Here is a 14,543-nt window from a genome sequence, read left to right as displayed (position 1 = left end):
TTTATGATCGAGGGCCCCTTAATGATATGCCGCAATGTGTTGTAGATCATCATGTTTTCACTATTATTTACTAAATTTCTAATTACTCATCCTGTACTGTCAATATAAGAATTTTCGGAAACCCATTTCAAATCTGCCCTTACCGAGAGATTTGATGCAAAACTTTTCACGGTGCAAGGGCGAGTGCAAAAGTCAGGAGGATGTCAAATTGGCGTTGAGGGCGCGCTAGTATCAGCAATAGGTCGTGTCATGTCACGGTGTGCTGTAAAATTGTTACCGGCAGTATTTTTTACAGGCTTTACTACCAAGATATTTCAGCTCTGATATGAAATTGATTGAACACATACAAAATTGCTGTTAGGAAAATATATCATTGAGATTGAAAGCTGAGGGGAAAGGACCCGGAAGAGGAAAAGTGCCGCGACCAAGAAGAACAACGGCAAGGAAAAAATGCAGCATTGGGTATGATGTAGCATTTTCAGGTTCAGGTAACTATATAATATGCTGCATTCAGCGTGACATTGGTATGGTACTACCCTTGCCCTGGTCCCCCGCCCTTACAGAGGTGACACGTGGACATCCACAGTGCGCTGAACGTGCACCAAGTTATTTTGAGCCCTATTCTTGCTCTGGCTGATATACACGATACTGTGAGAAATTTATATAGCACATGGTACCCAAAAATCGCTTTACACACGATGTTGCGTGAGTATAATCTTTCAAGGGTAGGTCTTTCGTCTTGACTTGAGAACTTCAGTATCTGATGTAAAACGAATATGACTAGGCATACCCAGTCTATTGAACCATAAGCTTACATTAGCAGCACTGAGCTGTCAAGAATGAACGATTGCCGTATAATTGGAGTCCAGTACGTGGAACTTTCAGGAAAATATCATCATATCGTCAGAGAGCTCTGGTAGGGTTATTATATTCGATGAGTGCAGTTATCAGGCGCAGTGTTGCCGTCAAAGTTATTCGGTTGTTGCAAACTAAGCTTATAGTATTTAAAATCTTTCTCAGTGATTTCCTGCTTTTCTGTTCTCTCCTGAGTGCATCATATGTAATTCAGTGATTTTTTTTACTCTCATGTTTCCTTTGACCAGATGATTCCAGCAATATTCGCTGAAGTTAGTTATACTATACAAAAATTAGCTGAACGGCTTTGACAATGATATGTTCGCTAGGTGACTACGTAACATATACGTTGTCAGTTCGAATCCGATCGAGAATTTGACGAACCTCTCTTTGATATGCCAATATGCGAGAGGCACCAGTGCAGCTATCTAACAGCAAGTGAACATGTATTAAACAATCTATCGACAGCTGTTCTTTTCATATATAGTTTGCGTCACTCTGTGACATGCCTTACAACAATCACATTCAGCATGGAACCGGTCGTTTCCACTTAAGTTGCTGGCGCACTTCATGGCACGAAAGGCATGAACCATTTTAACTTGCCGGGGCAAAAGTGGAGCAAGACAAAATACTGTTACAGTTTCTTTAAATTACTCACTCCAGTCAGGTGAAAATACGTCGGATAACGAAATCGTCAGAAAAATTATTTCTATTTTCATGGAGTATCTAATCCAACGAAAATGGGTTTGGACTGGATTGACATTTTTTCAAAATCAAGTGTTTTGCCTTCTGGGTTGTGCGTTTCTCGAGGGTCTACGCCTGCACTGAGTTTTCCAATCTGAGATGATCCGCTGCCGTTGAGGGCATACATTCAAAAGACCGCGTCCCATCTGCAAACAAAGGTACAAAGGTCACTTACAAACCGCAATGGCAGTCAAGGAGTCGACGCTCACGTTTCCAAAGGAAATCGGCGACAGTTTTCTACTCTGTGGGATCTGTACAGAGCGATACAAGAACGCTAAAGTTCTACCGTGTCTACACAGCTTCTGTGGGCCGTGTTTAGGTAAGCTGGCAGCAGATTGTTACGCTATAACGTGTCCAATATGTCGGCGTTTACACGAGGTACTAGACTTGGTTCAAGTCTGTGATTTGTGAATGTTTGAGTGGAGTGAACGCAATGATTTGTATTTTGCTTTCATGTGAAACGCGCGCGTGAGTGGACGCGATGAGTGGAGTGAACGCTATACAGCGGAGTTTCACCCGGAATCACCCGTGTGAAAATATCTGTGTTGTTTGTGGGGCCCATGTTGCAAAATGCGAAAATCGTCGCCGGTTATTCAAGGATGGAAAAAGACACCGTCCTTACAGTTGTAGCCTGTTCTCTTACGTGCCCAAAGCGATGGAAATCAAAACAATGTGGGGCGAATTCGTATGTCAGTGATTTTCCGCTGCCGGTTGGTGCGCAGACGAACTCATCTTTTCCCTCAATGTAACTCTCAACAAGCTTTCTCTGGTAACCTCGCATGATTAGCGATGGTCGACCGATCAGTTGTAAAACGCAGTTGATGTACGAACTTGATGCCATTATTCGCCCAGATATAAAACGTACTCGATGTCTAGCTTTGCACGGAGATGTACAACCACGCGTGGATGACAACAAACTTTTTAATACATGCAGAGGTTTATTAGCATGCGTTCTTCTTATTGGCCAGAATAACGGCGGGGGCAGTCAATCATTTTGTATTAGCTCTACGTCACTGTGTACACAGTCCGTCTCACCGCCTGTACTTTGCAAGAAGTCCAAGTCGGTGAATCCGGCAGAAACTAACTCAGTACTGCGCAGACTCAAACGTGACGCATTCAATCGCTGGGAAAACCTGGCGTGAGCTGCCAAATTCCGGATAGGTTTGTACGAAATCGGAGAGACACAAGAGAAACTATTATAAATGGTTTTATTTTTTTTAAATTCACCGACTTGAACCAAGTCTAACGAGGTACCTGACAATGGCGTGTCTGGCATTGACAATAACGTCTTCTTGAACAATTTGGTTGAATTCTTTTCAAAGAACGTCTTGACAGAATCAGAAAATTGCGGGATATGTCTGCAAGGGGACCCAGTTAAACACTGCATCGAGTGTTCGATGGATATCTGTGAAAGTTGTGCGACTACCCACCAACGAATTCCAGCGACGCGAACTCATCGTATGCTAATGATGGACGACTATGTTTCTGCAAAGTCCGTTGATCCCGCTTCCGTACAAGCACCTCTTCACTGTTGTGAGCACCCGAAGTACGAAATAGAGTTCTACTGCGACAGTTGTGAAAAGGCGATATGTGTGAAGTGCACTGCTCTTGCCCATTCGAAACCGGAGCACCATTACCGATGCATTACAGAGGCTGCTGCAGAATATACCAACGTTTTAACAGCCTCCGTCGACAAAGTGAAAATGAAAGGAAATCAAGCCAAGGACAGCAAAGGGACTGCAACAATTGTGTCAAAATCTCTCGATGAGACCTTCACAAGAGAAACAGAAAAACTGAAAGAACACATCCGACAGACTATCGAAGATGTAACACGTCTGATTCAGGAAGATGGCGATAAACGTCTGGCTGAAATCAAAGATGAATACGACAAGAGAAAAGTACACCTGAATTCTCAGATTAAAGAACTAGAAATCATTGAAGATGATGTCGTCACCGCGAGTGAATACGCCGAGAATCTGGTGCGTTATGGGAACGCCGCGCAGTTGATGACAGCAAAGAAGGGACTTGACACCAAAGGCAGAGAATTGCTGACATTGAAGACGGTTGTCGAACCAGTCGAAAATGATTACATGATGTTTCTACCGTATGGCGATTTCTGCAAGGAGAAGAAATTAGGCATGCTGGAGACAACCAGAACCGTATACAGATTGGTCGACATACCAAACTTCGTAAGAATTAATGAAGAAATCTCTCTTACTTTAGAGGCGCTTCACGAAACGTCACAAATTAAATGCAATGAGAAAATCAAACAAGTCGATGCTGTTGTAACGTCACCCGGCAATGTCCAAGAGAAAATGACAGTAGTCAATAATGAGAACGGCAAACTGTCTGTGAGAACCCGCGCCAAAATTCTGGGCCAACACGCACTCTCAATATATGTCAATCAGAAACAAGTGAAGGGTTCACCATTTAGGATACAAGTTATTCGGAAGAAAGGGTTGGTGTGCACGATACCGGGGGAGGGCCAGTTACCCTACACGTACGGCGTTACACTCACTAGAACGGGAGACGTCTTGGCCTGCCATCACGGCTGTAGAGGACTCCTACCTTTCAGCATGGAAGGGAAATTTCTCAATACAATAACGTATGGAAAATTGTCAAGAAAACCGGGACTATACGATGCGGCAGTGACAGCGAATGGTAACATTTTTTGCGCAGACAACAGTGGCAAGCAAGTGATAGTCTTTAGCGAGGAAGGTAAAGTGATCAAGCGTTTTGGCACGATAGACAGATCCTATTGTGGTATTGCTGTAAGTCCTGTTAACGGCAGAGTGTACGTCACAGACAGGTCTTCAAACAGAATATTTATCTATGACCGAGATGGAAAAGTGGTCAAATCGTTTGGTCAGGCTGGAACCAAACGGGGCGAGTTTTCTAGTCCAGGGCTTATCTGCACTGACAGCGAAGGCAATGTGTATGCACCAGATAGCGGCAACCATAGAATGCAAGTGTTCGACGGAGACGGTAACTTCCTGTATGCATTTGGCGCCAAAGGAAGACGAGCGGGTCAGCTATTGGATCCCCGTGCCGTGGCCGTGGATAAACACGGCTGCATCTACGTCTCGGATAGCGGTAATGACAGAGTTGTCAAGTACGAACCTGGAGGTAAATTCCTCTGTCGTGTAGATGATGGGAGTCTGGGAAATCCTCAAGGTATCTGTGTAACAGAGGACGAACCATTCGCTAAAGTCGTTGTAGTTGACACGGGAAACATGTGCGTGAAAGTTTTTGCACAGTAAATGTATAAGTCAGGATTTGTATTCCACTGAACTGCAAGGGCATGTTGACTCACTATCAGACATTTCCTTTCCCTTGGAAATACAGTGGAATTTGATCGAGTGTCCGTTTTGCCTTGCAGAGCTCGACAAGTCTACATGTTGCTTATCATTAGAAAAGTAAACATTTGCAACAAATTCAGTCTTCGTCTTTGGTTGGTGTTAGATTACAGCGCGCGGCAAACGTTTCCCATACACAGTCTCGTCACGATCACTGCAGTCGTTTCAGCATGTCACTCACAACAAGCTTAACACTGCACTACATGCACATAACCAGTTTCCTTTTAGGTGGTTACTTTTAAATTGGGAAGAAAATTATGAAGAAACAAGTAATTCTTTAAAAAAAACTTTTCTTCTCCTCTCGATGTCAGCAATCACGACAACAGTTCCTTCAGCATGCAGTCTGTAGCATTGCCAGTGCAGTCTACTCTATCAACAAGTTTGACACGATACAACACTGAATATTGTCAAGCAGAAAATGCTAAACACTCCTGCATGAAACTTTAATCCCGTTTTCTCTTTTGTCTCAGCTTAAAATGAAATTTTCTCAATTGATACTTCTCTGAGCTACAAATAGACTTGAAGAAAAGTGTTGATTTTGCACATGCAAGTGCAATTCAATCAACACGGTACATTTTGCGCCATTGAATAACACACCCAGTGTTTCTGAAATAATTCACTGTATTTTGGCACTTAATTTCCCGGACGACATCATACACGCCCAGCGTCAGTCCGGTTGATGTTGAGGATTGTTCGAGAAAAATATGCCAATGAGTTTTATCTGAGTTGTATTTCCCAAATCAAAGTACACAAAATTAGCTGAAAGAAAACTTTGATGATGTGCTATAGCTATAGTGTGGCGTCAAGCTTGTTGTGCATGAGTGGCATGCTGAAACGACTGTCATGATTGTAGACTAGACAGTGTATGGGAAACGTTCGCCGCGCGCGCTGTATAATCTAACATCAAAGACTCAATTTGTTGCAAATGTTTACTTTTCTAATGATGAGGCAACATGTAGACTTGTCGATCTCTGCAAGGCAAAACGGACACTCGATCAAATTCCACTGTATCTAAACCTGTGCACTGACAATCATTTCTGTGTATGACAAGTTTGACCTCATGTCGACTAATTGTAGTGACTTGTAGAAGATAACGGTCACGTTTATTTTCAAAAGCGTAAAATGTACGCCCGGTATCAGAAATAAATTTTGCCGCCGAAAATGTTGTTATTTTGTGCGATGTCCGTGTTTTCTTTGCCATCAGCAGTGATCATCTCTCAGATGCAATGCTCAAAATATGGAATATTCAAAATGTGGAATATTTAAAATATTCCACGATGGATGTGAAACGTGGACGGTGGCACTACATTTTCCCAGTTAAGGTCGCATGCGCGACTGAGTGAAAACTGTTGCTCAAGCTTTCCTCCATGAAACTTTCAACCATTCTCTTGTATAATCTAAAATACAACTGTGTGGTCGCCGTGCAGGATTTAGTACTGCAAAAAATTACCGTACATTTACGGCCACCGATATTCGAGATTCAAAATGGCCGCCATTCCCATGTTAAAGGGGAAGTTCACCAAGGCTGATTTTAAAAACGTGCTACCTTTTGTGTCGCTTATTCCGGAAAAGCAATTGTCGCCATTTCTTACTCGCGCGCTTTTTGCAAAAACGGAGAAAAGTAATGAATGAGTGGAAAAAAGCGCCAAGCTTGGCGCTTTCATAACATTTTATGGCTGGGACCATATCACTCGTGGGTATGGCATTGTCATTTACGTTCACACCAGGCTGTGCGTATTTGCATAACTATTGTCTATGTTATGCAAATATACAAGTCTGGCGTCAACCACAGGGCCTCATAAGTGCCTATTTAAGTCAATATTACAGCGTTTTTCTTTCTTTTTCAATGTTACAAATAATCCAGCTGAAGAGCACAACACTTGTGTTGCTGTCTTTTGTGTAGCGTGTATTGGCATGTATAGTGCGTCCTCGTAAATGTGACCTTTAGTTCCGTGACCTCTAGGCTCTAGCCATGCCTACTATGCCCTGCCCTCGCTATGCTTACTGTACTATAGTACAGTAAACACAGCGACGTCTGTACACGTGGCCAGAAGGCATGGCCAGAGGAATTGGCTAGAGGTCACGGAACTAAAGGTCGTATTTACATATGATCACATTCCCCATTGAGGGCGCACTATACATGCCAATACAAGCTACACAAAAGACAGCTACACAAATGTTGTGCTCTTCAGCTTTATTTGTAACATTGAAAAAGAAAGAAAAACGCTGTAATATTGACTTAAATAGGCACTTATGAGCCCCTGTGCCATAACACGTGACGAAAGCTCCAAGCTTGGCGCTTTTTCCCTGATTCAAAATACAGTACCTTGATGAAGCCCTAAATTGCATCTGCCGCCACAATATTTTTCGCTTTTTTGTGAAAATTCGCACCAGTTATGAACGGAGAAAATGGCTTTTCCGGAGTAATCAACCCAGACGTCAGCACATATGAAAAAATTAGCCTTGGTGAACGCCCCCTTTAACTCTATGGGGCAAAACAAAATTTTGATTTTCGAAAATCTACGACGTTAAATTTTTTCATACTCCAATAAGTATATAATAAGCCCCACAAGTGGTAGATCAGAAAGACATTGTGAAAATATGGGAGTCCCAATACTGTGAAATATTTTATTTTCACTTGGAATTTATTTTTCGTTTTTTTTTTTCCGCTAAAATAAAATCCAAGTGAAAATTTTAATTTTCTATACTTTGCATGTCGTCAGACTAGACGAACTGAAAATAAGATCACAATGAAACATTGAAAATCTGTTTTTAACTGAAAGAAATTCCAGTGAAGATAAAATTGTACACAAGTGTCCCCGAGGTGCATTCTACCTTAGAGTGGTGTAGATGTCACAACGAATTCACTGTAGCCACGAAAGACGAGCAAAGTTTGTCCAGCAAAGGTTACTGCTCAGCGTGTAGAAGGAATCCATGAATTCTATTCTTGCCGAGGAACCATGCTCGTACTCGCATGAGAAAGGAATTCGAGCCAAAAGGGAACGAAAGACACAAAAATCGAGCAACTTAAGTAAATATAAAAACAAATAAACTACGGTTACACATTGAGAAAGTGAAAAAACTGTAACATAATCTGACTGCAAAACGATATGAATCATGTACTAAGGAGAGCAATAGTGAGACTTGTAAAGCAAATTCAAAAAAAATGTGTGATTCCGATATTATGCGTTTCAAAATATGGGTATATGTAGGTCGGAATTTTTTTCTCATTTTTTCTTAATTTTTAAGTCGTGCAGTTAACAGAAGAAATCAGGCGGTTGAATTCTTTTATCAACTGCCATATTCATCGGAACACTACTCTAAGAAGCTGTACATCTGCGTTAAAGTTCCTAAACTCCTGTAGGTCTTTTGTTCTCGTTTCTGCAAAATTGTTATTTCTACTCGCACTGCAAAATCTAGTGTAAGCTACCGGGCCGCGATTAAGCCTGAAATCCACCCGCACTATATACACTAGCACTGCCAGCAGCCAGAAACCTGCAGATATCAGCTCTCGTTTTCCTCTTACACGTGTCAGACCATAGTGCATATCGCGAAGTATAGGAATGGTCTCGTCGCGACTTGGTCAGATCAATGTCTATGCCCATAACTGCAGCGTCGTGATCAAAGTTTAGTCTTGTTTGCGTATTATACGGTAATAGAACAATATATATAGAGAGAGACATTATCATCTATCATAAATTACCGTAAGCTCAAACGTTATGTTGTTGCAAATACAATTCAAAGTGTATGTCGCTAATCTTTGTATTGGTTGTCTCCACTTTAGATTCAGTTTTCAAGCTCTGACTTTTCTGGAAAAACAACGTAATTCTGACGATCAACCTCCTGAGATCAAATGACGCATATTTCCCCTTCCCTTTAGACGCCAGACTGATTTCACTTCAGACCTCATTTCTCGCTCCACCTCTCTATTTTGACACAGAGCTATTCCAAACGACACAGGCAGTTACAATTTTATATTTACTTTTTGACAGAGAATTTCAAGAGAGAGTCAATCAAACAAACAAATATATTCATTTATTAATTTCTGCCTCTGCCCATTCCGATCGAGACATGCACTTAGGCAAACAAACACACAAACAATAAATTATTTATTTTCTGACCTAGAACCACTCAGTTCATAATGAGACAGGTGGTAAGGCGAACAAAGAAACATTTATTTATTTATTTATTTATTTATTTATTTATCTGTAATACATTTAATGGCTTTTCTGCTCGTGCCAATCGACATTGTCCGACTCTGTCCATGCGAGTATTCATCACGATGACGTACATACAAAAAAACTTTTTCAATATTCAGTTCTTATCCGCTGACATCGCCTTATGGAACTGATATCAGTTACAGGATCATGGACGGCATCACTTCTAATTAGGGTTCAAGTATTCACCCCTGCAGCTGGGTTGTATTACTTTTGGGTTGTATTCACTTTTGCTAGTCCTGGGAGTAGGGGATGAAGTATGGATAGTATGAGTGTTGAGAAAGGATTCAGTAAACATTTTCCTGTCATTCCCGGTCAGGTGCTCATAAATGCACTTTGCAACTCCGTTGTAACAGCCAACGCTTTGCATAGGACCGACAATGACATACAAAATACTCTGCAACACACAACAACAGAATATAAACGAGAAGATGATTTATCGAAGTGTCCTTACGGTGGTATTCTCTCCTTGTGGAGTGAGTGCTTCGTGTAGTAATGTACATACAAACATATTAGCACGCTTATAATTTCAAATTGTAAGACGGGTATATGATAAAAAATTAAAGTTGCTTTCACGTTTGCCGATCAGGAAAGTTGTTAATATTTATTGATGTATTTTATCTAGCGAAAATTGATGGATCCGGAACCGTTAGAGGATTTCGGTGACAATTTCACGGTGGCTTGACGAAAAAAGAATGTATTTAACGCAGCAAGGCAAAAACGCTGAAGGACGTCTGGTTTTAGAAGAAGACATGAGTGTGCGTTTGAAGTTGCTTACGGTAGTCATACCTCAGACAGTATTTTCCATAGCAATAAGAGTCATCCTGGCAGCGATTGATTTCAGTGATAAAAACTAGCTCGGTTCGAATAAAAATGAGACCTCAACGGTATTAGAATGCGCCACTGAGGACAGAAATTCTGACTCTTAATGTTTTACATTTTCTGGTCTACCAGATGACTTTTAGGGGCTCATTTTTATGCTATTGAGTAAGTCAAGTTTTCACCATCGAATTTTTGTGAAAAATTAAAAAAGTAATTCCCCTGGCGTGAACATGATAGGGATGACAGCCATTTTGAATTTCAAATCTCTGTAAAATTGTATGAAAGTTATTTGTTTCACTATTTAAGTTCGAAACCTTGCAAGAGGACCCTCATGATTATTCATTCTTCATTATTTTGATAAGAGTATGTTTGATGGTTTCGTTAAGGAAAGTTCCAGCAAATTTTAAGCGTAAGTCATACAATTTTGAGGCACATACTACCTTAAAGTACGGGTCGACTAATGTCAAGGGTCAGGAAGACAGAATTGAAGCTTGAGGCTTTGATATTGTGAAAGATCGAAACAACCAAAGTGTGAAATCAAGGAATGTACTAATACCGAATATTTTGTTATACTTTTCGCATAATGACCTGCTGGTATGTAATACATTTTATCTAATGAAACTTTCATCTACTTTGCACTGGCCATGTGTAGATACAAATAGAAGCGAAATGCATACGCGAATCGTCTTGTGTGATATTCAATCGGGCCAGCAGGCAAAATCAGTGTGTATTTCGGAGCATGCGTATCAGCTTCAGCTCGTACCAGCAGCAACACGATGCCTTCGATATCATTCGCCCTGAGGCATCGCTACGATGCCAGTGCTGAAAATTTCTGTATCGGTGAACGACACATTGCTGAGCATGTCGGGATTGATTGTGGCGTCTGATTGTTCTCCGATGTCCTGCAGAACAACTTGACCAGAATGTCGACGCACAGTTGTCTGTTTAGGGAGAAAAGATGAAATGCAGGGTAGAGAATATCTTACTGGATCATTATGACATCCTAAACATCTCACAGTGTCATCTTCAGCCTTGTAAAATAGATTTTCCATAAACCGATTAAACATAGCCAAAAGCCCAAAGAAGCATGACTTCAACACTTATTACTTAAAGGTACGGGACTCGATTCCGGAGATCGAGTTTGTTCTACTTTGTAAGAAGATTATGAAGGTGTCATAGTCTTTTGTTTTCCATTAAAATTGTAATCTAGTACCGGGTAAGTAAATTTCCTGGCAAGACAATCTGACGCCTGACCCATGCCTTCAACTGGTTATAAATACCTTCTCATACATATTCATTTTCATTTAAATCTCTCTCTCTCTCTCTCTCTCCTCTCTCTCTCTCTCTCTCTCTCTCTCTCTCTCTCTCTCTCTCTCTCTCTCTCTCTCTCTCTCTCTCTCTCTCTCTCTCTCTCTCTTGTTACATACCTTGGTGATACTAGATGATTTTGAGAACGTGATACTTTGAGTTGCAAGGTGGGTTTCTCTTCGGCGTATCAACTGCTTCCGTACCTATAAGTGTGAAACAATTTTCAGAACTGAAGCGAGTTCATGCTTAATTCTCGAAGTGATATGTTATTTTCTAAATACCGAATTTAAGACATCCTTTATTTATCGGAATTTTATACATTCACATCAAACGTCACTACCTTTTAAAAGGACAGTGTTTCAAGAGCTTGTACTGTGTGGACATGTCAAATTCATTTTCTTGGAGCACTGTTCCACGCTTATCAAACACATCGTACACATATACGCATACAGCACATAATAAAGCCTGTGATCTCGATGTATGCAGAGGCTTCTGGCGACGATTTCTAGATACATACAAAATCGACTTTCGAAGTAACATGACTGTATGTGTAATCACACATGAGACCACGGAAAGCATTCATAACTATATAAAATGATAAAGCTTTCAAAATTTGTGCGAGTACAAACTCGACTCAGTCATTTTGGACCAACTTTCGAAGCATTGCACGACACGACGTAGGAAATAATCAAAATAGGTTTCCGTGTTTTGATTCGCACATTTCATGTATTATGCAACATGATACATTTAGACCTACCTCGGAGCTTCCGATACAATAGAAGAGGAATATGAAAAATCCTTGTAATGAGTTGAGAATTGCAAAGGCGTACTCAAAGACCAATGTTTGGGAATTGATGGAGAGGATGCCAAACACCCAGGTAAGACCAAGAAGAGGAAGGAGAACCACCGTTGCCCTGGCACTGGATCTGAATAATTTATAAAGAAATTAAATCTGTTAGGTGTGACCAGCCTGAACATTATTGGTCTTTCAACAACCACCACGCAACATGATGATGATGATGATGATGGTGATGATGATGATGATGATGGTGAATATTTCACAAACGTTGATCTGATAGTAATGGTATATTGGACAACAATTGAGACATATATTTGCTGAGATATTGTCGGTACTGAAAGGGCAAAATAATTGGATACTTACCATTTTGACCAGTGACAACGGTTACTTGGACATCGATAACACTCCATACATCGACGCAGATGATGATGATGATGATGATGATGATGATGATGATGATGACGACGACGACGACGATGGTGATGCATGATGAAGATGATAATGATAAAGATGATAATGATAAAGATGATGATGATGATGATGATGATGATGATGATGATGATGACGATGGTGATGCACGATGAAGATGATAATGATAAAGATGATAATGATGATGATCATGATGATAATGATGATGATGATGATGATGACGACGACGACGATGGTGATGCATGGTGAAGATGATGATGATGATGATGATGATGATGATGATGATGATGACGACGACGATGGTGATGCATGATAAAGATGATAATGATAAAGATGATGATGATGATGATGATGATGATGATGATGATGATGATGATGATGATGATAACGACGACGATGTCGATGGTAGCTGTAATAATGGCTGGGTGAAAAAGATGATGGCATGTAAAGCTTTATGAAGAACCGCGTGACCTTTTCATTCAATATTTGCTTAATGTGTCACTCAAAATTTAGTGGAAAAATGTTTAATCGTATCTTTAGTAACACAAGCTATTTTTGGCTAAATATAAATGATGAAAGAGAAGGATGACATAAAATATTATCCTAACATCTTAATTTGCTACTGTCTCTATGGCTTCGGAAAGAACCATAACGTCGACGCTCACCTTAGTTTTGCGTGTTTTTCTTCATTGGTGTTACACTTCAAACTCACAATAACACGGACTATCTTTCCAAGGATTACTGTATTGCCTGCTATGATGACGAGGACTGGTCCAAGAAACGCCCATATTGCGCCTTTTTCTGTCGTGAGCCAACAGCTTTAGTAAATAACAATACAAGGAAAGAATGTTGAAAAGCATAATAGTTTTGAATAGCTTTCACATACAATCACTGTTACAGAAACTCTTGACAATATTTTCAACCGTTTTCTCCATAAGTAAGTGTCCTTGTTGTTTTTTCTTGATGTATTCAAATTCAAATTCAAATCTTTAGTCTCATCAGCACAATGTGTTTTGTCACGTTTTCGTCGACGAATCCATTCAATCCGGAATAAAATTCTTTTCTGATGTAGCCATTAACGTACCCGTTCGTATTTAAACATACCGTCTGCACTGACACGAATGTTAGCCAATTTCATATGATTGAGAAAGTTGCATACATTGTAAAACCGGTGCACAAGCAGAGCAAGCATTACCGGCAACTTTATGTGGCTCAAATGTACACATAAATATACAAGTTAGTACATACACACAATTTGAATGAGGATAGCGCCTCCTATACATCATTACATGATGCGTATCTCTACAGATATTTATCAAATTAAAATAATACTGAATTGTAATACTTGCAGTCATCTGTCAAATGCCTCTCGGCTTTATCAGTGCTATTTTGCCAAAATGTACGGTCAAGTTTGACAACCAACAGCTGAACAGCTTTTTATCGTTTCATACATCACTTCATTAGTTTTACTACACATCTACTTTACACGCAATTTTGTCAAGTTTGACAACCAACAGCTGAACGGCTTTTTATCGTTTCATACATCGCTTCATTGGTTTTACTAAACATCTACATTACATGCAATCTGATTAGAAATTAGATGTATAGAGATGGCGATGTTTCTACGCTCGAGCTGCATTGCATAATTGCACTAGCGGCTTTCGGTATTCGAACATTCATCTTTGTTAGTCGGCTATCAGCTAGCGAGAACAGCACTGAAATGGAAGCAAAGATGGGAATGCCATCATCTCTAGATATGAACTTTAATCGGATTGCATACGGTACAAAGTCCCACTTACTTCTTGTCAGAACCGTACTGAGCGTGTGCAATGCTGGCAGAGCAGACGACAAGCATCAACGGCAAAACTGCAATGGAGAGCGCCATCATATAATCAAATCAGGCATGACTTCACTGGCCTTAAGGTAATTCGGACACTTCTAATTAACGCATCATTGATTTTCACTGGTTGGGAGGATGATATTCTGCTGGTTCAATATGGCCGACACGCGCCT

At 40.4% G+C, this 14,543-nt stretch overlaps 2 protein-coding genes across 2 annotated transcripts; one reads left to right on the top strand and one right to left on the bottom strand.

Moving 5' to 3' along the window:
* Positions 1-1,752: 1,752 nt before the first annotated feature.
* Positions 1,753-4,951, top strand: LOC139134172 (tripartite motif-containing protein 2-like). Its single transcript, XM_070701092.1, has 2 exons — positions 1,753-1,977; positions 2,850-4,951. The coding sequence occupies exons 1-2, from the start codon at positions 1,783-1,785 to the stop codon at positions 4,857-4,859; spliced, it is 2,205 nt and encodes a 734-aa protein (XP_070557193.1). The 5' UTR covers positions 1,753-1,782; the 3' UTR covers positions 4,860-4,951.
* A 5,831-nt stretch (positions 4,952-10,782) lies between these two features.
* LOC139143810 (adhesion G-protein coupled receptor D1-like) lies at positions 10,783-14,415 on the bottom strand. The gene is made up of 5 exons (XM_070714378.1): positions 14,330-14,415; positions 13,196-13,348; positions 12,060-12,228; positions 11,422-11,505; positions 10,783-10,935 (listed from the first exon to the last, which is right to left on the bottom strand). The coding sequence occupies exons 1-5, from the start codon at positions 14,413-14,415 to the stop codon at positions 10,783-10,785; spliced, it is 645 nt and encodes a 214-aa protein (XP_070570479.1).
* Positions 14,416-14,543: the final 128 nt, after the last annotated feature.

The sequence above is a fragment of the Ptychodera flava genome, chromosome 1 (assembly GCF_041260155.1).
Source record: "Ptychodera flava strain L36383 chromosome 1, AS_Pfla_20210202, whole genome shotgun sequence".
Taxonomy (NCBI): Eukaryota; Metazoa; Hemichordata; class Enteropneusta; family Ptychoderidae; genus Ptychodera; species Ptychodera flava.
Note: the sequence above shows the minus strand (reverse complement) of the source record. Positions and strands in the feature narration are given on the sequence as shown.

Excerpts from the sequence above, each read along its gene's own strand:
- LOC139143810 (XM_070714378.1), bottom strand. The coding sequence starts at position 14,415 with ATGGCGCTCTCCATTGCAGTTTTGCCGTTGATGCTTGTCGTCTGCTCT. Across the intron at positions 13,349-14,329 it reads CAGTACGGTTCTGACAAGAA|CTGTTGGCTCACGACAGAAA; the intron begins GTAAGTGGGACT and ends TATTTACTAAAG. Across the intron at positions 11,506-12,059 it reads ATTGTATCGGAAGCTCCGAG|GTACGGAAGCAGTTGATACG; the intron begins GTAGGTCTAAAT and ends TCACACTTATAG.
- LOC139134172 (XM_070701092.1), top strand. The coding sequence starts at position 1,783 with ATGGCAGTCAAGGAGTCGACGCTCACGTTTCCAAAGGAAATCGGCGAC. Across the intron at positions 1,978-2,849 it reads TATGTCGGCGTTTACACGAG|GTACCTGACAATGGCGTGTC; the intron begins GTACTAGACTTG and ends AAGTCTAACGAG.